This window comes from Symsagittifera roscoffensis, chromosome 3, assembly GCF_963678635.1.
Source record: "Symsagittifera roscoffensis chromosome 3, txSymRosc1.1, whole genome shotgun sequence".
NCBI lineage: Eukaryota > Metazoa > Xenacoelomorpha > Acoela > Convolutidae > Symsagittifera > Symsagittifera roscoffensis.
In genome coordinates, this window is record NC_087064.1 from 1,843,069 (window position 1) to 1,867,783 (window position 24,715).

At 39.6% G+C, this 24,715-nt stretch overlaps 2 protein-coding genes across 2 annotated transcripts in view; both read left to right on the forward strand.

Moving 5' to 3' along the window:
* LOC134841881 (MYND-type zinc finger-containing chromatin reader ZMYND8-like) overlaps positions 1 to 24,715 on the forward strand; it is a 276,942-nt gene that overhangs the window by 62,982 nt on the left and 189,245 nt on the right. The gene's annotated exons all lie outside the window — the stretch shown is intronic.
* On the forward strand, positions 558 to 24,332 carry LOC134841520 (uncharacterized). Its single transcript, XM_063857551.1, has 8 exons — positions 558 to 1,434; positions 3,226 to 3,543; positions 4,695 to 4,852; positions 12,443 to 12,655; positions 12,971 to 13,124; positions 13,438 to 13,759; positions 18,988 to 19,296; positions 23,683 to 24,332. The coding sequence occupies exons 1-8, from the start codon at positions 559 to 561 to the stop codon at positions 23,733 to 23,735; spliced, it is 2,403 nt and encodes an 800-aa protein (XP_063713621.1). The 5' UTR covers position 558; the 3' UTR covers positions 23,736 to 24,332.

A 24,715-nucleotide genomic window follows, 5' to 3' on the forward strand; every position in this document is an offset into this window, starting at 1 on the left:
GAAGTCCAATGGGAAGTCTGCCCACTACCCTGTGTGCCTGCATACTCCTCTAGTCAAATTGATTCGAGACAAATGCACGAAAAAGATTAATAATTTTTTTTTATTTAAAGGCTTTCGTCTAATTTTTCTGTCAGCTAAATGCTGTTATGCTGTTTGTGATCAATCAAAATGGCGCGAGGTTCCGCTTTGAATCTGGTTTCAGTGTCGATAATTCATGTGGTTTGTTTTTCTTGAAAAACCATGCTTATGTTTCCTCTTTTGTCGTTTGACTTTCAATTTCTTTTGATAATTCTCTCCTTAAGTTACGCTCCTCAGAAATCAAAGTTTTGAAATTCGATATGGTTTTAGAAGTCCCAGCGTACTAAATAGCCTTTGTGTAATTCGGCTATCTCTAATTGGGTTTGTTTTAGATAACAAAAAAGTTCATCAAAGAACTCTTTGTGAGATAAAGGAGCTATGATCTACAAAAGAAGAAAAAGTGTGACATTACGTACGTCTTTCCAACTCTGCCTGTTTTTTATTTTTGTATTCTTGATTTGACATGCATTTTAAGAGAATATGGCTGAAGGCGGGAGTGGGGATGGCCCACAACAGACTTCGGAGACGCCCCCGCCCGCGTACAGTGAAAGCAGTAAAGTGATCACGGCCAAGTTCAACGAGAAAGCCTTCAAGTTCTCTGTCAACCTGCTGGAAGCATCCCGAAACAGCATCGACTTCCTACGACTCGTGAACAAAACTCCGAGTCTATACGACGAGCCTTTGATCAACTATGCGATCTACCGTTACGAAACGTTTTGGTTGCCCCTCGCTTCGAAGTTCACTTCGAGTGGTTCAGCCAAGTGGGCGGCTCCTCTGGACATTCAATGGGCATGGCATGTGCATATGTTAGCTCCGCTTTACTACGAAAAAGACTGCAAAGAAATAGTGGGTTGTGTAGTTGACCATGAACTGAAATCGTCGAAAGATTACTCGAAAGCAATGGCTGCTGCGAAGAAGGCATGGGAACAAACGTACCCGCAGGAGCCATTTGAAATAGATTTGAAAAGCGACTCAAGTGGCACTAAAATATCAAAACCGCCCGAGTCTTTTGTTTCGAAGATAACATACGATATTGCCACAGCGTCGTCGAGACAGAAAACGTTCTTCTATCAGTGCAGTTTGCCCCACTACTTGGACAAAGTTTTCCTCGAGAAAGCCATCGAGCGGTACAAAAAATACTTATTTCTGAAAAGTCACAATAAAAACACTTTCTTGGTTCCATGTTATGATTTTGACGTTGTTTGGCACGCGCATCAAGCACATCCGTTTAAGTATAAAGAAGACACGGAAAGGATACTTGGCAAAATGCTGAATCACGATGACTCAGTGAATGAACGCCACGATGGGTCGAAGTTGATGCAAGCTGACGCTCTCACAAGGGAGTTATGGTCAAAGGTAACACTCAATTACTTTCAACAATTATTTTCTGTGTCGAGAAAAATAGATCTTAGTTCTTCGCTTTTTGCCTGTAAATCTTTTTTTTAGTGGTGAACTGAGACGACAGAGGTTTTATGGATCAACCGTTCAACTCCCCCTAAAAGTGCCCTGCCGTAGAATTTCAGCCCGAAGCATGTAATAATTCTGAAAATTAAGTAATGATGTGTTAAGTATGCATATCGAAAATCTATTATATATTTAAATACGGGCTTCACTATCTCGCCATGTTTAAGCTTTTTCAACGTATTATTTTTGCATATTTAACAAAAGAATTTTTTAATGTTAAATCTATATCGTACATTGCAATGGTCAAGACTTTTTTTGGATTTCCGAGTTTAAATTCAAGTGTTTATTTCATCAAGTTTGAAATTAGCAACTCAATAGTGTGATGCTGTCAGGGTTCTCCCAGCTTTTGTGATTCTGGCTCCAATTATGAATAACCAATCCTTTTAGTTTACGAGATACGGAAATTTTTGAGATTTTTCATAAATTTCTAGAAAATTTAATTTCAAATAATTTCTCAGTTTTTGAAATTCTCACCCTGTAATTGGGTGCTGTCAAAGTGTATTTCAAAAAAAAAATTTCAAAAGTTTCCTTTTAACTTAGATTTTAAAAAATTCCAAAACTTTGAAGATCTCAATCCTGTTTTTGGAAATTGTGATGGTACTGTCAGGGGTTGCGAGTCTTGCCTCTGAATATAACTGCTCAAATCCTTGTACTTTTCGAGATATGACGTTTTTTAGGATTTTAAAAAAAATTTTTCAGAGAACTTGGATATAAAAGATTTCACAACATTTGAAACTCATCTCTATATTGAGCTTCTGTCAGGGTTTTCTCAGGAGTTCCAAATCTTGCCTCCAAATTTCAATTCTCAAATCTCTGCAGTTTTTCAGATATGACGTTTTTGGTGATTTAAGTTAAAACTCAAGTTAAACTTATTTTAAGTTGAAGCTTAAGTTAAAACTCTTTTTTCATAGTTTGAAATTCCTAACCTGTATGGGGGCTTTCAGAATAATCTCAGGGGTTACAAATTGGGCCTCCAAATCTTTAAGTTCACTAGATGCGACAATTTTTTCAGTAATTTTCAGAAAACTCAAATTACAGAATAATTCACAAAATTGAAATTCCCAACCTTGTATTTGTGTGCTGTCAGAGTACTGTCAAGGATTGCAAATATTGCCCTCAAAGAAGACTGATCAATTTTGGTAGTTTTCCATATGTAACGTTTTATCTGGTTCTCAAAAAATATCTTTTCTTAGAAAACTAGTTCATAAGTGAATCATAAGTGTAATAAAGAATTGCCTAAAAGTGACATTGCCTAGCCCTAAAAGTGACATATATTGGAAATTCGAAGCTCGGCTACAGCTCTGTTTATAATAGGGTTGTTATTCCTTTGTTTTTTACACTTGCGATAGCGATCCACTTACTCAAATTCATTCTGTATTAATTAAACTACCAACTCTGAGCTTGTAGAATTTCGTTTTTTTTTTTTGCTTAAATAACTTTTCTATACAGTTTCCTTAAATTGGGTTAATTTTATCGGAAAAGTCTATCATTCCGCGCCTTATTTCGTTACAGAAAACAACTTGGCCCATTAACTTTTTAAAAGTGAAGCTCGAGAATATGAAACAAGGTAAAAGCAAGGTAGTGTACAAGAAAAAATTCGGTAAAGAGCCTTTTAAGCGTAAAAATGAAATGATTTCATAACTGACAATGTAGCTCAATATTTTAATTAGTCCTCTTTCGCAGGTATTCAACGAGTTTTTCAACATCAACGGAGCGATGTTCAGAGGTGACATTCCTTCTGGAATGGGAACTATGTCTAAAGAACAGCTACTCAAAGTCGGCTTTTCTCAGACCCCTTTCAAGATAACTCAGCTGAAGCTTACTATGGGCAGCGATGTGCATTATGATAGAAAGAAGCTGAAGATAGTGATCAAGTACGGTAGCCGTAAGATGGCGGTCAATTTGGCTCCCTGGCAAAACTCGTGGGATGAGGGACTCAATGTGAACTCTGGAAGCAACCAGTTCGTTCTGGACTCCTCCCTCATTCACAAACTCGATATAGTAAGTCTAATCTCATTAAGAACAGTTTAATATTGAACAATTGAACAATCTCCCCACTGAAGAGACCAAGTGAACAATCTCCCACTTAAAATAAATTGGCAAACTCAAGCCGTAAGGCCTGCATTTACTATAGTCGTATCTGATTGGCTGAAAAATGAAAATTGATTTAGGGGGGGGGGGGGGTCATATTGTTCACTTAGTTCAACAGTTCCCACATGCAACGGATTAACGAATATCCGCCCCAAAAATGAACTCATCTCGTGAATAGGCACATTAGGCTTGCGCAAGTTTTGAATTCAGTCACGAATTTCATCTGTTTATTAACAGGCAAAATGTTAACGAGATCCATTAGTTTTTTTTCCTGAAAATAGTAACAAAATTTCCAATCTTTAACCTAAATCGATCTTCACTGCGACTGAATTTCAAAGAGTTTGAAAATCAACGGCAGTCAGGTCGATTCCATTGTTTTCAAATACCAACATGAAAATTGTTTCAAATTATATGCCATGAATATTTGTGTGGACCTAAACAGTACCCTTGAATCCGAAAATTGCTTTTAAAATGAGTTAGTTAATTTGTTTCGTTGAACCATCGAATTTAAGAAGGCGTTAATATAATTAAATTTAATGGCACGTCTAATCCCTTGGGATAGAGGTTGCCCTTCCTCGAAGATGAGATTTAATAATAGTTTTTACTTCTGACGTCAGCAGTAGTCTGCTTCAAAACATGTGCTTAAGATTTTTAGTGACCGATGGACTATTGGTTGCATAGATTGTTTTCATGAGTGTGATGAGTTGTGTTTTTTAAATTGGGTGAGGTTATTCTTTAATCTGACCAATGCGCCAATTTGATGCTAGGAAGTTGTTTTCAAAAGGAAATTTGCCAGCATAAAACATCTGCTTGTCGAAAATGTTCAGAAGGCAAATGGTGACCAACCATTTTCTGGTCTCTTTCTTATTGCACTTTTTGTATACAATCTGTGTGGCACTTTTGTATATGTTGACTATTGAATAAAATCAGCATGCGGGTGGCGGTTTGGTTCGAAGTACCTTGTGGTGCGTGTATTTCTGAAGAAAAGCTCTCCTAGAACAAAAAACGAGAGTAGTGTCGGTTCTGTTCAAATAATATGGATTGTTTGTCTGGCTGTGTAGTCCCTGGAGAGGCCCAAGCTGCTGAACTGTATCTCGGAGACACTGGGCGAAAGTGGGCTGGACTTGAGGGAGATCACACACCACAATCCCACCACGGAGGAGAACACCTACTCGACCACAGTCTATCTCATGAAGAAGAAGGCAGCCTCCTCCGGCGGGTGAGTAGGGTGCAAAACCACATTCCACATTCAAACGAAACACACATTTTAAACCGTCCTCTCCCATCCACTATTTAAGGAACAACGTTCCATCCCCGGTTCCTACATATAACAAAACCAGCTCATACATCGGGTGAATTTAGGCAAAATATGAAACCACCAAGGCTCCTTTTCCTCCCCCCCCCCCCACACCTGCAAATTTCTATAGCTAAAATTACTGTTCCTATTGTCCAATTGTCATGAAAATTGACATACAGACTCCTCAGGTCATAACAAACATTTTTGGTCGTCATATTTAACCTTGTAAAATCACTCGTTCGTGTGAGGTGGGGGGGGGGGGGGGAGCCCATTTGTGGAATTTTCAAAAAAATTTGTTTTTAATACAACTATTTACAATGTAAAATTGAAGAGGGGGATGAAATCATCAACATCGTCTTCGTCTTCGTCTTCGTAGGGCGTTTTCGAGCATTACTGCCCATTGCCCGCCATATGTATATCTCTCACAATTGCTTTCCACTGCGGCCTGTTCAGTGCAGTATCTTTGGCCAAATCGAACCAGCTTGCCTCCCAGTTCTTGTGGGTCATTTTTTGGGGTTTCAAGAATGGGCGGAGTTCCTTCTTCACTAACCGTCTCCACGAGTTCTTTACTCCACCGGGGGGTCTCTTCCAGTTGTCGGCTTTCTCAAATTCCAGGCATGCGTTGGGTATCATGTTGGGTTCCATGCGTAGGGTGTGCCCTAGCCATTTGAGGCGTCTTTGTTGTACGGTGGAACTCATGGTGTCTGTCGGAGCACCAAGGTTTCTCAGGCATCTGCAGTTGAAGGAATCGAGGCGTTGAGTATCGGATGCCTTGACTGGCCAGGATTCACATCCGTACAGGAGCACGCTTTCGACACATGCTTTGTATACTTTCGATTTGATTCTGGTCGGGACTGATCTTTGTTTCCAGAGCTTGTCTAATTGTTTGAAGCGTCCTGTTGCTTTTCCGAGGCGGATCTGGATTTCGTGTGACACGTCACCATCGAGTTGCAGGTTGCTGCCTAGATAGGTGAAAGTATTCACCCTATCGATGGGGGCGTCATTGCAGGTCATTTGGTCTCCAGGATAAGCAGAGCAGAATTTCGTTTTGGATGTGTTTATTTCAAGACCGCCTTTTGCAGCGGCGCGAGTGACTAGATCAAGAAGTGTCTGTGCGTCTTTGATATTGTCTTCAAGTAAACAGATATCATCAGCGAAGTCTAGATCTGTAATTACCATATCGTCAAGGGCGATGCCAAGGGGTTGGTTTTCCGTTGCTTCGAGCAATGCCCAGTCGATTACAAGGTTGAACAAGAATGGTGCAAGTATCGAACCTTGTCTGACCCCTGAGACAATGGCAAATGGGTTAGATAGTGAGTTGTAAACCCTGACTGTACTAAACGTTTCTGTGTACATGGCTCTTAGGATTTGGAGGATTTTGGATGGGAGGCCGTGACTCTCGAGGATGCACCAGATTGTCTCGCGGTTGACGCTGTCAAACGCAGCTTTAAAGTCAATAAATACGAGAGCAGTCTGTCTATTGTATTCGTGTCTTTGTTCTACTATTTGTCTGATTGCAAATATTTGATCGCGACATCCGCGCTTCTTTTTGAAGCCAGCCTGGTTGTCTCTAGCAATTGTATCATAGGCTGGTTCGAGCCTGTTTTTAAGGATCGCCTCTAAGATCTTGAAAGCGATATTCAAGAGTGAGATGCCACGATAGTTTGAGCATTTGGCTTTGTCGTCTTTTTTGTGGATGGGGACTATGACTGCTGTCTTCCAGTCATTTGGAATCTTCTCCTCTTTCCAAATAAGTGAGAGAAGGCGTTGCAAGTGGGGAAGAAGTTCATGTTGGCCATGAATAAAAAGTTCCGGGGGATATTATCATTTCCTGCTGCTTTGTTTGTCTTCAATTTTATTATTGCGAGCGAGATTTCGTCCAAACTGGGTGTATCAGTGTTGATTTGTAAGAGGGCTTGGCTGCGAATTTGAGGGGTCGCTAGATTTTTTGTTGGCCGGTTTAGTAGTTCGAAATGGTTGGCCCATTGTTTAATTTTGCCATTTGTATCAGTGATAAGTTTTCCATTCTTGTCTTTCACTGTATCGATGTTTGGGGCTTTTGTTCCGGTTAGTTTCCTTACAGCATTGTGTATTCTTCTCGAGTTTCCGTTTGCATCTGCCGCAATGAGATCATCAGCGATGGTCTCGTAGAAGTTCTTTTTATCTACCCTGACCGACCGTTTGATGTCCCTGGAAATGTTTTTTTTTTTGGATTTTGCTGTCCTGGCCCTGGTTCGTTTTTCCACCAGTTGTAGGGTCGTTGGCGAGATCCAGGGGTTCCGGATTGACTTCTTTTTGGGAATGTTCTTTTCCGTTGATTTTGTCAGCGCGTCTTTGATGCCCGTCCAGTAGCCATTGACGTCGCTTTCGTTTTGCAGGCTACCCAATGTGCGGTTTAGATCCTTGCGAAAGGCGTCGGAGACTTTTGGGTTTCTAAGTGTGTTGACATCATGTCGGAAAGATTTGGGGGCTTTTGTGTATACCTTCAATTTGACCTTCAGCTTGGCTTTGAGCATCTTGTGGTCAGACTGAATTAGGCAGTTTTTTTGGCCCACCGTGCGGACATCATCTATGCCAGATCTCCATCGTCTGGATATCAGGATGAAGTCAATCTGGTTTTGCGTTCTTCCATCGTTGGATATCCATGTTGGGAGTTTGTGCACCGATTTTTGAAACGTGGTGTTCGATAAGACGAGGTTGTTGTTCATTGCGTAGCTGATGAGTCGATCACCATTGCTGTTGCGATCGCCAATGGTGAATTTTCCAATGTTGGCTGCTTCGGAGTTGCATCTACTTCCAATTTTTGCGTTGAAGTCGCCTGCAACGATCATCAGATCCTTTTTTGGGACCAAGCCCGTCAGCTTGGAGAGGTCATCATAGAACTCATCTTTGATTTCGTTTGCTTTGTCTTCAGTTGGGGCATAACTACAGATAATTGAGAGGGGGGCTGGTTTGGCATGGATGCGGATGTAGCATAGGCGTGGTACCATTGGTCTCCACTCCATAATGTTGTTGGCTAGTTTTGTTTCAACGGCTATACCAACACCATGGAGCCCCTGCTTGTCATCGTATCCGGAGCAATAAAATTTATAGGAGGGAGTGTCTGCAACATCGTTGATGTTGATGGAGGGGGATCCTTGGAATCGGGTTTCTTGGATGCAGGCCACTTGAATATTCAGTGATTTTAGCGTTGAAGCCATTAGTGCGAGGCTTTCCGGTGGAAGGAGTGTGCGTGTGTTCCAAGTAGCTAGATTGATTTGAGATTTGGAATGATTGACCGACTTGGCTTTGCTCCCCAATGCGGCTGAGTTGGGGGCCCCAGGTACCGCGGGAACCGTAGCTGACAGTGAATTGTTTGATCGAGTTTTCATATGGGTACATGGCTGAATACATCCGAGGGTTCGCCACTCCCTGGGATGCCAGAGCTCCGTTAGCCCCACACTGCTGGCAGCAGTGCAGGTACACCCCTGCACCACGATGAGGAGGAGATGGGTTCTACAGGATGGGGGGAGCCCATTTGTGGAATTTTAAAAAATTTGTTTTTAATACAACTATTTACAATGTAAAATTGAAGAGGGGGATGAAATCATCAACATCAATTTTTTTTGGCATTTTTGGTTGTTTTTAATACATGACTACGGCTTTTTTCCTTTTCCCCCACCTCACACTAAGTTCAATTTTGTGGTCTTACGGGTGGTTGTACAAGGTTGATTATGAAGACCACATATGTTTGTAATTGCGTAATTAGTCTACAGGTCAATTTTCCTGGCAATCGGGCTATGTGAATAGTAATTTTAACTATACAAATTTGGGGGAATAGGAAAAAAAGCCACCTCCTGATGAAAGGACACACAAAGGGCACATTGAATAGTTGATTTTTTAAAGTGTAAAAGAAAAGTGATTTTGTATGCAGGATACAAAACCTTAAACATGAGTATTGCAATCAGTTACTTGTCTTTTGTTCCAGTAAATGAATTTGTTCACAGGACTCATCTCCTAGAGGCTGGACGTACTCATTTGCTTCTTTTTTTGCCCTTGCGATAAGCAAGGGATTTTGCTCATAAATTCAGTCAACCATTTGGCGCATCTGGCGTAGAAGTAACACATCTGCTTGAGAAGTCAAAGTCTTGTGGTTCAAATCCGGTCAGGACCTGTTTGTGCTTTTTCGGACAATCCTCCGTTTGTTTATATTTGTCGGCTTAGTTCCAGCAACCCGCTTTTTTTAAGGTTCGGCTTTCTTCTACATTGCTGTAACACCCATGCTCGAAGGCAAAGCCCGGGAATTCGATTCTAGCTGGACTTAATTTTTTTCAACATTAGTTGGTTCTGTAGATATGCGCCTTTCTGTGGCAGAACCATATTCGTGACAAATCGAATGCAAGACTCAATTTCGTCGATGTCTCCAACAACTTGAATTTTCGGGTAATTTAGATTTTTGTCTAAAGCTTCTTGTAATGTTTTTAATGGTGCAGTTGATTTTGTTCCGGACCTCTTGGGCTTTTGCTATTTTTGTAAATTTATTGACCAAAACGAATTTCGAAGTTTTTCTTTCATTTGATTTTACTCATAGTTATTCATTTTTGTATCGCAAGTGGTGAGAAGCTCAGCTTTGCCTCTGTGTAAATTTCCTCAACTGTTTGTTGGTTGTGAAAGAGAAACTATAATATTTTTTTTGTAATGTTATCTTCTGAAAAATTGGAACTTATTGAAAAATTGAAACATATCGATGTTATCATTGATATCGATATTAAAATCGCCACAAATTGACATTGCAAATGCTTATTTGCTGAGTAGGGTGTCTAATTTTTCGACAAATTTCCTATTATTGTTACTAGAACGAACAAAGATTACAAGAAGTTGCCAAATTAGTCAGCTGTAACTGCTGAAATCCCTATTACATTGCTGGAGACCGTTTCAAACTGCGTTATTGCCACTGCGCGCCCACCGTAAAAAAAAGGAAAAGAGAAGAAACGACAGAAAATTCTCCGGAAGTTAAATCACCACACGTCCTCCTTTCAGTTCTGCAAAGTAATTCGCTCCTAAAATGAAATTTTTCAGTGGCTCAACAATTAGCAAACCCTTTTAACACTCGATTCACTTAACTCAGAACCCATAAATCTAACAAACAGCAGAGAAAAACCAAAAGAAAAATGATACTGAAACGAACGCTTAGCGATCCACTTAATTTTCTCTCCTGTGAAATTGAAGAGGCGATTAAAGCAGCTAAACCGTCAAAAGCCTTGGGCCCAGACGGCTTTGCAAGGTACAACTGAAACATCTGGGACAAACTGCCATCAATTTTTTTAACACATACTTTTAACCTGTCCTTAATACATAACAAAATACCTCAAATATGGAAGAACTCAAAAGTACTCCCGTTCCAAAACCAACCAAAGAAGTTAAGTTATCGAACTCTTACCGCTCAGTCTTGATTTTAAGCCCAGCAGTGAAAATTTCAATCCATCCTACTTTTACAAAGAATATCCCTGAAGCTGACCATCAGCACGGTTTTCTTCCACTCCCCCACCATAGCACTTATGTCCAGACTCTTTTATTAGCAACGGTTACAATCACCTGAAAGAACTGTGCTAGCCACCTTAGATCAATCCAAGGCATTTGACATGGTCTGCCATCGCACATTATTAGAACTTATTAATGGCACTATTGTACCAGATAGTTTAACTAAATGGCTTTCGAATTATCTGAGCGGCAGCAAGCCAAAACGTAATTTAGGGGCGCCTTGTCTTCATCCAGTATCGTACGTGCAGGCGTCCCCCAAAGTATGGCTGGTTGTACGGTTACAATCACCTGAAAGAACTGTGCTAGCCACCTTAGATCTATCCAAGGCATTTGACATGGTCTGCCATCGCACATTATTAGAACTTATTAATGGCACTTTTGTACCAGATAGTTTAACTAAATGGCTTTCGATTTATCTGAGCGGCAGCAAGCCAAAACGTAATTTAGGGGCGCCTTGTCTTCATCCAGTATCGTACGTGCAGGCGTCCCCCAAAGTTCTGTCCTCGCCCACTCGTTCAAATTTTTACTTGCATGATTCACCCATTTCCTCTCCAGAAATCAAACTTCAGTCATATGCCAATAACTTTCACCCCTTCGTCCAATCACGCGACATAAAACATGCCTCTAACACTTTAAGTAATTATCTTAACACACTGCACGACTATTATTAACAAGTAGATCGCTTGAGTTTTCCTCTACAAAGGGCTCTGTAAATTGTTAACGACGCTTAATAAAGATTTTAACTCTGACTCTCAAGTTACAATATGCGAAACACTATTGCCGGTCGTAAAGCGCCCCAAAGTTCTTGGTGTCTTTTTTGACACTTCACTAAATTTTGCTGAACATTACAAACGTACAGCAAGCAAAGCCATGCGCAGGATATCGGTCCTGAAGGCGCTGTCTGGTTCAAACTGGGGTCAGTCGAGTGAGAATATAAATGTTTTTTTTTTCAGAAAACTTTAATCAGACCAATCCTGGAGTATGCCTGTACAGCTTGGTCTCACGCCGCGAGTGATACCTCCATAAGTAAAATCCAAATACTGCAAAATGCAGCAGTAAGGAGATTGACTGGTTGTACAAAGATGACTCCCAATGGTCACCTACATTCAGAGTGGAAACTACTCAACGTCAAAAGTCACCACAAACTCTTGCCTAACAATTCGTCCTCAGGACCTACTTGCCAATCAACCCCCTCAATTTTTACCATACTCGACCGTCCCACCAGCAACGCGTGAACATCTTAAGACTCTTATAAAGAGGAACTTGAACAAATAATACTAGAAGCAAACGGGTGTGACCCTTTTAATGAGTTTAGCCACCTAAAACTGCAATCTTAAAACACTTATGAAGAATATAAACATAAACCGAGTCCAGAAAGTTATAGACAGCCTCCCCCGCCAAAAGTTTTTCTCAAGACTCCCAGAAGTTTCAAAAACTGAACAGACCCTCCCTCGCTCGACTAGGCTTACCCTGGCCCAAATAAGATCAGGATACAGCCCCTACTTAAATACTTATATTAATAGGATAGACCTAAATGTCCCTCCAAACTGTCTCTTCTGCCCTGCTCCCTTTACTGTATTTCACTAATTTGACTGTCCCTAAAACAACAAAACTGACCCATTAGGATTGTGGCTTTGACCGACGGACGTCACAATGTTCCAGAACTCGGCAAGGACATGCCGGACGCTCCCCAAACAACGGGCTAATAGCGACACAAAAAAAGGCGACCTTAAACCGAATATTTAAATTAATTTATAACTGTTCGAGTTTTGGTTTTGAGGGATGTCTTTTTGTAAAGAGATGTCTATTGTATCGAGTTGTCGCGGTGCCTTTTTCGTAAGTGTCAATAATTGAAGATTCTTTAAATTCAAAGAGCTGTAGATTGATTGTTGTCAAACTGAAACGTTGAACTTTTTCAAAAACATATATGGGCGTTTTTCGTGCTGGTTGAGTTCATTGACATTTTCCAACTGTTTTCTGACTTTGTTTTAGCTCGACCAGTGCCGCCAAAGCGGACAGAACCTCGGGCGTTAGTCTGCAGGTGACAATTAAGTTCGATCCACCTGTCTGCTCCAGTGCGAAGTTTGCTCTGTCGGCTGGCCAATACGAGAGGTCAGATGGCAGTGGATTGCTGAGCTACTTCAAGCATCCTACGCATACGTGCCAGGAGCAGACTTCAATTGACATGGACACTGCTTCCAATGTGTCAGTTTAATTATTATAACTCATTTTCAAGTCATCCTTCGATCTGACAGCTTTATTTTCACTCGCGTTTCTAACTTACAGAAATCAAAGCTTTTTTCATAAATCGGATCAGTCTGTTATCCAGGCCGCCAGTTTAGCGTGTTTTAGTCTGTTTCGCTTTTAAGAAAATATTTCGCTGCTTGTAATTTTAATTTTTTGAGAATTCTCGTGAGACGTTCTTCGGAATTTTCGATTTTAGTCAAGTAGAATAACGAGCATGGAATAATTTACAATTGAGTTGTGTTGTATTGTCTTTTGTTGTTGTTGTTGATGCAGTCTGCTGAATACGTGGGGGGAGGTGTCGTTCCGCATCACCACAGTCCACTCCACCAGTCTCATGCTCTCTTCCCTCCTCGTGTTCGACGACAACTCCAAACTGCTCGCCATCTCACACCTCATCGGACTGGACACCCTGCCCGCACAATCACAGGTGACCACACTTTTAGCGAAATGACCCTTATCACACTAGCAAGCTTGAGAGCGTAGTGTATTAGTACGAAACTTCTTTTTTTCTAACCTAACTCGCAAATAGAAGTGTTCATTAAAAGTGTTCTCTTATTTGGTGGCACTGCTATAATCACGCTCTGTAGCATTGGAAGTTTCATATCATCTATTCTCTGCGTTATTTGTGGCTAGTGTTTGATATGTTAAGCGTGCGTGGCTGAATTGTTATAAACTGATCATTATAATTTTTTGTTGAATTTCGCAAGAAAGATGAGTTAGAAATGTTTGTTGCTTTTCAGCTTTCCACTAAAGATGCGAACAGTCGATGTTTTTTGGACAAAGATGCCGGCGAGAGAGCTCTGCTCCTCAAAGGTCCCAATGGAGGTGACTGGGGAATCCTGATTGGGGGCTGGACCGGGTTCAAACAAGGTCAAAGGGGCATCCCAGGGGTCCCGGGCGACAGGGGCTCAAAGAGGAGAGGGAAAAGAGGAGTCAAGGGGTCCCCAGGCAACCCTGGATATCTATACTGTCGGTTCTACAATCTCAAGAACTTTGATGGGTCTTCGGAGGTCATTCATTGCTTGTACGCGGCCAGAAATGAGTTCAAATTCACCATCCCAGGTAGAATAGTTTTTGTCTTTTTTGAATTCACAGAAGATCAGGATTCAATTTTTTCACAACTAAAGCATCCCACTACAATAATTAGTGATCGATAATGTGTGCCATTAGGCTGGGTTCATTTCACTTGCGAAGCGAGTGTGTTAGTACGAACCTTCTTATTTTTCCAACCTAAGTCACAAATATTGGTGCTACTTTTGGGACACCTTTACAACTGTTTCATAGCGTGTGCTTTGACGTTCGAATAGTAATAAGTTAACACAGTTGATGCATTTTTAAATCATCAAATGAACAGAAAATAGAGGTTTGTTTTAAACATCATTACAATAATGAAAACTGGTTTCAGAAATTTTCTAACTCAATATATCTCGCAATTTTTTTGAAATGCTTAATTTATACATAATGTGGTTTTATGCTTTGCGATTTGTTACGTGCAAAGTTAGTGTGGGTGCCTTCAGTTTGTTATATTCAAAATAAGTTATTGCATAATTGAGCCTATTTGTATTTGGTGCCACTTTTGCTGAATGGCATTTGCAATTTATTAGCATATGTAGCTGCTTTATTCGTGACTAGTGTTTGTCAGTTGTTAAGGTTGCGTGGCTGAGTGGATAGTGCGTGAGACTCAAAAGGCAGTAAGTCGCAGATTCATCCAGTAGGTCGCAGATTCATGCAGTAAGTTCGTTGATTGCAGTAGGTCGCGGATTCGAATCCTACAGGTAGCCGAGTTTTTGCTAATTCGAGGCTTTTTTTCTACTTTTTCTTATTTCACTTGATAGAGCTTTTTGGTTGTGTTCTCGCAAGTGTTTGCGAAGCACAGCTTAGCCTCTGTGTTCAAAACTCGGAGCTTCGATCACTTGCGATACAGGCCAGCCGCAGCCTTGCAACCTAACGAATTTAAGATTTTATCGTATTTCAGCAGAGGCAATTTAACAGCATATGTTGCTGCTCTATTTTTGGCTAGTCGTATTTAATCGTATTTAAGCAGAGGCAATTTAATAGCATATGTTGCTGCTTTGTTTTTGGTTAGTGTTAGGTGGTCCTGTTTGAAAAAAAAAAACAGGTATTATGAAAATGTATGGGATTCGTTGTTTTTTTTTGCGATGCAGTGGAAAATTTTTGCACTTCCCCAGAAATCTCAATTTTTTTTTCAGAAATTAATGTACTGATTGTAAAAAAATAGGACCAATAGAAAAATCGGCTGCTCTTCTATGTGCCTGTATGTTTTGCTAGTCTCTTTTCTTTTACCCCACGTACTACGGCCTTCAGTAGGGGGATTTCTGAGCTAATTTTCAGTAGGGGGATTTTTGAGCTAATTGTTTTTTTTCTTTTTCTCAAATATTTAAAGCGCAAATCTGAGATCAAATTTTCAATCATGGGGATCTTGGCTTCTCAAGCGGCCATTCCGCAAATTTGGTTAAAAAATCATGTCCTCAGCATACCCATTTTTTGACATTTTGGTTAATTTTTAATTTTTTTTTGACGTTTCTCAAAAACTACCCTGCGAAATTGATGATAAAGGTTTTAACCGAAAGCAAAAAAAAAGAAAGCAAAGAGTAAATGCCGTAAGTTTTTTTTTTAAAAAAAGTTTGGCATTAGTAAAGGTCCATTTTTCGAAATGTAGCCTGTTTTTTTTGGAAGCTATTTTCTCCAAAAACTAACCTGCCGATTCTGAGGTCGATAGTTTATCAAACTAACATGGTGCTTAGATTTTGCTTGCGTAATCTGTGTATCGTACTTGTTTTTAGAAAAGTCGATATGGACTTCGGAAAAATTTTCCCTGCATAAGAGGCTACTCCCATGCTTAAGTCGAGAAAAGTTTACGGTTTTAGGAAAAAGTCAAATTTTGAATTTTTGATCCTAGTTTGGATTATTCTTCTTGTTTCGAAAACTACCCAGCCAAATCTGAGAGAAAGATTCTACTTGAATGAGATAGTAGTAGTTTTCTCTTTAAATAAGCTTTAAATTTATTTTGCTTAAATTTTTTTCGGCCTATATTGTTTTTGCTGATGTTTTATTGGATAAGTCGTTTCACTGGCAAAAATGATTGATATTTTTTTTCTAAAATTCATGCAGTTTGCATTCCATAACTAAAAGTTTGAAAATGTATTGCTTATTTTTTTGTTTTGCTGGTTGGGCGTCTGCCGACTTGGTGATGGCTTAGTTGCCGCTTGGCGAATACTCATAGTTTATTTAATGGTGATAATTATGTTTTTCTCAAATTATTATTTTTTTTTGCGATTTTCCTTTTTGTCGTCTCTTTTTGATTTCACTCGATCGCTAGTGATGTCATGCTCCGCTTCGCGTCTCTGCCTAAAATTGAGTTTGGAAAGCTTGGATGAAAATAATGCCTGAAAATAACCAGGAAAACCTAGTTTTGATCTAAATGAAACATGAATGTTTATAACTTAATCCGCAGTGTTCTTTCAACAAAAAGGCGATGTTTATCTAGTTCTGCGAGTGAAACTAGGTATAGTTTAGCTCTGTGAAATGATTGAGTTAATACACAGATCATTTCTTACATGTTATTTTGCACAAAAAATTAATTTTCAGGCAAATCATCAATTTTTAATGTCATCTATCAAAGCAAGCCAATAATTAATGCAAATCTCAAAAAAGAGTTTTTGCATCATCAAATTTTTGCTGTTACGTTTTTGATATCTCACAATATATATCGTGGTGATTTTTTCCAGGAAAGTCTTGAAATTTGTTTATGGAAAGTTTGTTCAATATTTTATATATGCTCTAATCGAGTTCAGTTCAAGTTGATTTCCTACAGGGTAAGCAAATTGCGCTGTCAAGTTACGCAAGTAGAAATGGCGCCAAAAAATTTTAAATTCGAATATGGATTTGAATTTTTGGAATTCGATGCGGAATATGAAATTTACGAGTCCCGTAATCAGAAAATTTTTCGAAGCCTGCTTTTTTCACAGGCTTGTTTTCTTGTCCTTTCTTGCATGTTCCAAGCTATCTTGCCGCTTTTTGCTGGTGATTGAGTGTTGATGAACGTAGTTCAAGCTCTTGTATAGGTCTTGATAATTTTTTTTTCAGGAAAAGTTTTAAAAATTTTTCAGTCTCTAACTTACGTTTTCGCGGTTTGACTTTTGATTTTTTAAGGTCACTTGATTTCCTTTGTTAAAAGGGAGACAAACCCCACTATCGAACAGCAAAAGTGTAAAGGTCACGAAAAACGTGATCGACATGTAATTTTGAAAATGGAATTTGAATATCAGATTTCCCAGCGAAATAAAAGTCTTACCTATTGATCCAGTTTGCTCAAAATGGGTCAGTTTTATCTAAACATAGTCAACAAAAATTGTTCTTCATTTCCAAGAACTTAAAGGACATCTACCTAACCTAAGAATTGGCACGGTAATTTTCGATTAGGTTGATGAAAATTTCAAAAAATGGTCGAAATTTTAAAACTTTCACTTGTTTGAAGGCCAAAACTTTTTTTCTGAAAAAACTGGGCGTATAAAGGTAAGCCTCCGACCACCTCTTCTGTCGATTAAGCCTATGATATCAGACTTGCCATGATAGTAATCGAGAAAAGTCGAAAAAACGGTCATCAAGTCGGATAGTTGACATTTCCGAGAATCATAGCTTTTTGTTTGAAAAAATTTGTGGGTAGCTCAACCTGTAATTTCAATTGAACCCAAAACCCAGGTTTGGCTGGGTAGTTCTCGAGTTTCAAAAAAACGGTGAAAAATTTGACTTTTCCGAGGGCCATCATTTTTGTGTCAAAGAATTTGGGCAAAGTCGAGTATTCAGAGGAGATCCATACAACCCGTTCTATGGATTGAAGTAAAACTCATAAAACTTAGAAAAAAAGGTTCAAAAAATTGACTTTTCCGTGGAACGATTATTTTTTTTGTTCGAGAATTGTTAGTGGCCGCTGATGTAGGGCAGCTTCCCACTACCTGCTATCCCCATTGAACCCACAACCTCAGTTTTGGGAGGTTAGTTATCGAGAAAAGTTAAAAAGATTCCAAAAACTGTTAAAAAAATCAAAAATTTGAATTTTCCGAGAGCCATAATTATGTAGGTTAAAAAATTGGGCTAGCGGCTTATGAAGGGGAGATTTTCAAATTTTTTCTGTGTATTCATTGAAACCAAGAAGGGTTTTGATTTGGCTAGTTATTGAAAACGAAAAAAAATCGGTCAAATGTTCACCCAGAGACTTTTTTCGTAGGCTGTAGACAGGGGTGAAGCAAAAAGAGACCAGAGGAGTATGCACGCGCTAAAGAATGTTGGCGGTCTTTCTGTGAATACTCTATTTTGAAAATCGGTAAAAGGGTTTTTGAGAGAAAATTGAATTTTTTGCAAAAAAAAGTGATACAGTTTTCCAAAGCGTATCAAAAAAAAGAATATAATAAAACAAACGCAATCCCATACATTTCTATAATACCAGTTTTTATCAAAAAGAATTCTAGGCAAACATTCAAAGCCAGACATTTTGAATTCAAGTTAGCAACTGAACAAAACTTACGAAACAAGGCCGACAATCTCTGAGCAGGCACCACTTGGGCCGAAAGTCTTCATTTCGGTTTGATTTGATAACGCTTACTAATCCAAAGCGTAAAAAACAAGTGTGTTGTTTGTTTATTTGCGTTGCTTAACTCATTTCCCACTGTCTGTTGGCTATATTCTCAAACTGAGTTAATTTATTTGAAAAGTAACAATCATAATTTGTTCTCGAAATTCGAAGATTTGTAAAGCCATATATTTCTTCTGACCATTTGATAAATAGGGATGAACTTTGTATTCGGGTGTGTTTTAGTTTTTTGTTTTTCTCGCAAAATCAGCTACCACAAATAATCATCGGAGAGAGTCGAGTGATATAAAATATTAAAGTTTTAACAGTCATGATTCGAAGGACATTAAAAAGTTTCAAAATTTTCCCAGTGTCGAGAATAACCTGTTTGAAATTTTTGGTTTTTCGTCTTAATTCGAGCGACTAAAGCGAGCGAGCATGCTTATTTTAATGGTTTAAAAGCTTACAATAGCTTAATTTTTAAAACGTAAAAACTTAATTTTAGTCGAGTGACAAGTTTTTTTGAGATTTTTCGGAAAAACTGCAAAAAATTTTTTTTTCGATTTTCTAGTTATTTTCTACATAAAATGTTTTTCAGTTATCTGGTTTTTCTATGACTGTCGAATATGCCTAATCTCTTGATTTCTGTTCAGCGGTGAAGTTTTGCTGGGCCGTCAGTCTTATTTTTGAACCTGTGTAGGTTACGTGTCTGTCAATCTGCGTAATGGTCATGTCGAAATAGCGGACGGAGCTGTGGATGCTGAGCTGGGCATGAAAGTGACCTTAGCCTTCTCCATCGCCATGATGCACGTGTTATGCCAGCCAAGACCCCCCGATGGAGCGGACAGGGCCCAGTACCCGAACTCGATCGACGTCGACTCCTTGGAGATGGTGGTGGCGGCTGGCTACTACGCGGGAGTGCCCCACAACACCAAGATCAACCAGTACTCGGGCGGGTGTGGTGGGTGCGGAGGATGTGGTGGGTGCGGGGGTTGTGGCGGCTGCGGAGGTAAGTTGTTAGTTTTTAAGCTAGATAACTTTTTTTCTTTGTTTTAAAGTGTCAATTAACGCAGTGAAGACACCTGTGTTGTTGTTGTAGCTACATCGATCTCTGCTTCGAGCTTCTGATTGAATTAGAGAGATAGTTTATGTTTGAGAGATCGAGAGAGAGAGAGAGAGAGAGTTAGGGAAATTTCGTTCCTGTCTGGTCATGTTGGTTTCGTCTCGTTCAATCTATCATTGCAGCTCCCACAGGGTCTCTAGCGGCAAAACCGACGTAGAATGGGAACCAACTTTTCCAGTGATAGCGTCTCTGTGCTGGTGTCGGCACCTTCCCTCTCTATAGCACACTCAAGAGGGAGGATTCGATGTGGTATTGAAACCCGTTCTAGGGGCCAAGTTTTTCGGCGTGCGGAGAACCGAGTGAAACTCCATGCCCGGTTCAAGCGGGCAGTTTTTAGTTAGTGGGGAGGACCGAGAAAAACTCCCGTTACGTGGGGTTATTTGATGAGCTGTAGATGTTTGGCAGCTTTTCGGGATTCTCCCATAAGCTCTCGATGGTAAGTGAGGTTGAGTGTACCCGGCAGTTAAACAGATGATCGGTGGTGTGTGGTCCTATGTGGCAACTTGGGCAGACATCGGGTATGTTGTTGTTAAGCCTGTGGTGGTAGCTGGTGAGGTGAATTGAGTATCCGGATCGCAGCTGTGACAGTGTGCATCGAGTTTTCCGGTCAAGTTTGCTTTCAATTAGATATAAAATAGGAGGTATTCTACCAAGTAGCTTAGACTTTTCGTTAAGCTTTAACATATTCAAGCTTTGAGATGTTCTCCTGGTTTTCGTTTAGCGAATGTTCAATGTGAGGTTTAAACTTACGTTCGAGGGTTGGCCTAATATTCCGATTAAAACCTTTGTAGTTAACAGTGTGGTGGTCAGCTCTGTGCTCGTGGTAGCTCACGAGAAGAAAATGTTTAGACAGCATTTCATTGTGTTTTTTTTAGCTCGTAGAATTTTATTTTCATCATGCAAGTGTGTTATGTCACTCATTCTTAGTCATCCCGTAGTTGTTCTTAAGGCGTTGTTTTGCTTTACTTGTAAACGTTGCCAGTTGGTGTAGCTAAGTGTGGGGGTCCAACTTGGAGCTGCGTAGTTCAGAACACTCCATCCTATTGCCTTTTAAGTAACGCTGAGTGTTTCTTTGGAGCAAACCCAAGAAGTGCCGGCAAGTTTTTTTAGTACATTATTCCTTTTTTGTAGTTTGACACAGGTCTTATTGCAGTGTTCCATTCCTTTTTTGTAGTTTGCACAGGTCTTATTGCAGTGTTTGTTAAAATTCAATCGGTTGTCAAATGTTACTCCAAGAATTTTGGGGTTGCGACTAGTGGGCAGGTTAGTTGCGTCAACCATTCTGTCCATGTTGAAAAAATTGATGTTGTAGACTTATCTTTTGATAATGAAAGATTTGTGACTGGTAGCCAGGTGTTGAGGCTGTTAATGTAAGGATTCATGTTATCTGCTAAAGTATCATTATTGGGCCCTGGTGTTGTGAGGGTTATGTCATCTGCATAAGTAGTCACTTTGATGTTATCACTCTTTGGTAGAGGCATTTTGACATATAGAGAATAAATAGGACCGGGGATAGCACACCACCTTGTGGGACACCTTGTTTCACGTTCCTGCGTTTAGATTTAGTGTCTCTGAGTTCTGCATATGTATGTCTACCTCGTAGGTAGGCAAGAATCCAACTTTTTGTGTTATTGGAAAGATTCGAGCTGGCGATGTCGTTGCGCAGATGGTGGTGGTCAACAGTATCAAAGGCTGCAGTCAATGTTCTGTGACGCGATTTGGCCTGGTTCAAGCCAGCTTTTATGTAAATTGAGATACAAATAAGGGCAGTAGTTGTCGATCTTTCTTTTCTAAGCCCGTGTTGGTGTTCCTGAAAATTTACCTTAAAATTGAATTCGGGTAGAAGTTAACGCTCTATGAGTTTTGCCACTGGAGAGAGCAGTGCAATTGGAAGCTCTTAGCTTGTTCGGGGTCTTTACCGAGCTTTGCCAGGGGTATTACTCTTCCCTATCTCCAGTTTTCGGGTATTGTTGCTCAAGGAGAGGCTTATCAATGAGAGGTTTATCAATGAGAGGTTTATCAGCTTGGAGGTATTTGATGGCTTGTTTTCCAATGAATAGATTTTTTTGTTTAGTTCATTAATTTTGTGCGTTTGTTAGAGATTGACCCTTATTTTTGAGAGTTTAAGAGCTTCCGTTGGAAATTTCAGCTTCATCTCTTTAATGCATCCTTGAGGTATGTCTAGATACCGTGCCGCAATTTATTTTACTGAAAATTTTGTGACGGTCATTGGTTGATTTGGGTAGAGCTAATTTTTGAAACGCTTTTTCGCGCTCAGTACGGAACTTAGTGTTATTTGTTTTCCTTGTTGGTGTATGTTCGTTTAGAACAACAAAATCAGACGCGTCTAGATCATCTACAATTTTTAGACCACGCGAGTCAGGTTGTATTTCGGAGAACCACAGAGCGGTATGTGCGTTGGCATCGCCTAACATTAGTGCATCTGTGTTCACTAGTAGGTGTTGGGTTGATGCAGTGTATCCAGGACTACAGCTTGAATGTGGTGGGATTTAGATATTAAGGATTGTTAAGGATGACGTGCTGGTAACTATTTTGATTGCTTGTTGTTCTCTGTGGGGGTCGTTATGTGATAGTTTTAGTGTCTGATGTTTTATGTCGTCCTTAATGATGAATGCTAGTCCGCCTCCTTTGCCGCGACTCGTGGGTCGGTTTTGTGCGACGATTTGGTATCCATTAGGGGACTCAAGTTCATTTGTAAGGAAAGTTTCTTGGATTGCTGCAACCTTTGTGTTTGTTGTAGCCATGTGGTGGATGATGTTATCTAATTTTGGTCTAAGACGGTTTGCATTAATTTGTAGTATCCGAAGTTGGTGTTGATGTTTTGGTGGTGGAGGTTGTTGTTGTCTATTAAGGGCTTCGATGAGGTTGATTATGCAGAAGTCACAATTCCCACAATAAAAACTGCGTGACCATTGATTGATATTTTAAGTGTGGAGCAATTTAGGTGTATCCACTCTCCAAAGTGGCACAAGACACTGTATTGATTAGGGGTAAACTTAGTCTGACAGATATTACAGTTATATGGGACTGGGTTTTGTTCGATTCCGCTGCGGAATAATCGTGAGAACTAGAAGTCCAGTCAGTAAAAAGTACATGAGCAGGTAGGCTGGTTTTGGCTGCTCAATGCTCAGAATCACGTGTCTTGTTTCTTCTCTTTGTTCTTTCGTTTTCTCTCCTGTTTCTTCGTCTTCCCTCCGTTTCGCTTCCCCTTCTCTCTCTCTCTCTCTCTCTCTCTCTCTTTCTCTCTCTCGCAACACTCTCTCTCTCCTTTTCTCTCTTTGGCTCTCGACACGAGACCGATGTAGTATAAATGGAATTCGGGCACCACCTTGCTGGATGATGCGTGGTCCAGCCGCGTAGAGGCATCCATTCTTTGAACCAAGACACCTATGTAATCGTTATTGTTTTTTTTTTCGATTGTTACGAGTATGTACACAATGGGGCGTTTTTTCGTATTATGAAGTCCGCTGTTTTCTAACCCAAGTTGCAAATATAAGATGACACTTTCATTTGATGGCACTTTGCCATTACATCTATTTATTTTTTGACTCTTCATCTCCGGCACGTACCAGAGTTTTGTATTTTTACATTGTCTTTCCTTTTTTTTCACTTTTTGACCTTTTTAGGCCTGCTTGTTTCTGGTTTTTGCTTGAGTCTGCGAAATTCAGCTTTACTTCAATTTGTTTAGTCAGTTTGATTAGTTAGGTTTAATTCAAAATCATTTGCTAAAAGTAAGTTAAGTTTCGCTCTCCAATGAGGAAATAGGAAGTTGCGGGAAAAAACATGAACGATCAGTTTGCTTTAAAAAAAGCCAAATCAGGGTAAATAAGAGCTTCTCAGAAAATTTAAGTATCAAAAAACTGAAATTTTATTAGAAAACTAATTAGAGTTTTTTCACAACCGCTGAGTTGATGCTTGTTCCTTGGCAACCGCGTTTTTCTTTTTGATTAAGTTTTCGTTTATTTATCAACCTTGAAATAGCACAGTGGCATTAGTTTCTAGATACTCATGGATACCTCCGGTTCGCTTATAACCTTAAAATGGATGCGAAACGACATTTGTTTTTTTTCCGGTTTCAACAGTTCGTAGCTATGTTCAATAGTTTCAATTAGATTAGTTCAGCTGGTTTTTTAAGCTATCATGATTAGATGATCATCATGATTTTTTTCACTTTGGTCTTCTTTGATCAAGTGAAGCCACTTAGTTGTCAGTTGTAGTCTGCCTGCAGTTATTGAGTCACCTTTATTTCAGGCTGTGGAGGTTGTGGTGGGTGTGGAGGAGGATGCGGCGGATGCGGGGGGTAGGCGCCTGCCCTCATGCTCACCTCCACTTCGCCTGTCTGTTCTATTCACTCACCCAAACGGCCGAACAACCAGCCGCATCGATTGAAGAAACATGCACAAAGAGAACATAATTTACAATCTTCGCAGTGGAAATTGTTCTATCCATTGTCCTCCTTTTTTATCCCGATAGCCTTGATCTTTTCTACTCTTCACTGACAACAACAGTATAGAAATATTCCAAGAGAAGCTTTCGAATGCACTTTTCTAAACTCTAAATTAAAAACTGAAAGAAAATTTATTTTTCATTCAATGCGGTGCAATTTAATCATGTCCATGTTAATTAGCTTGCAAGTACAAATTGTTTAGCTGGATCGCAGTGTTTTTCTCAGAGAAAAATAGTTGTAAATACTTTATATAATATGAAATATAAAAATAGTTGCCTGCTAGCGGGCTGTTTGAATGCACATATTTTAGTTATTAAATTTAGATTTATTTTGAGTTTTTTCGATGTGAATCGTGAACTCAACATAGTGAAACTAACCAACTGATTTGAAGAATTCGCATATCCGTAGCAGTTTGGTTTAATTGTTTGTGCGATCATCATTATAGTAAATAAAATTTTAGTCAAACTTTTTGACTTGAAGTTGTGTCGAAGAAAGCAATGGACTACGCAACAAATTAACGCAATGATTTAGTACGCTTAAGATAAGCAATCGATATCAAATTGGGATGTAGCCTTTCTCGGGGGAAAATTTTCTTAAACAAAATCGAATTAATCATTCTACTGCCTGACCTAAAATAAATTTAATGTGGTATCGCAATTGGTGCAAATCTCCACTTCGCTAACAGTCGATAAAAGTAGTTTAGACTCTTATATAGGTCGCGATGGTTGTCCTTTTTTAGGAAAATTTTTGATGATTTTTAAACGTTTTTTTCCCAGGAAAAGTTCTAAAATTTATTCTGGCTCAAATTTACTTTTTCGCGGTTTGACATTTAAAAAA

Coding starts and splice junctions, on each gene's coding strand:
- LOC134841520 (XM_063857551.1), top strand. CDS start 559: ATGGCTGAAGGCGGGAGTGGGGATGGCCCACAACAGACTTCGGAGACG. Junction 13,125..13,437: donor CCCTGCCCGCACAATCACAG/GTGACCACACTT, acceptor GTTGCTTTTCAG/CTTTCCACTAAAGATGCGAA. Junction 13,760..18,987: donor GTTCAAATTCACCATCCCAG/GTAGAATAGTTT, acceptor GAACCTGTGTAG/GTTACGTGTCTGTCAATCTG.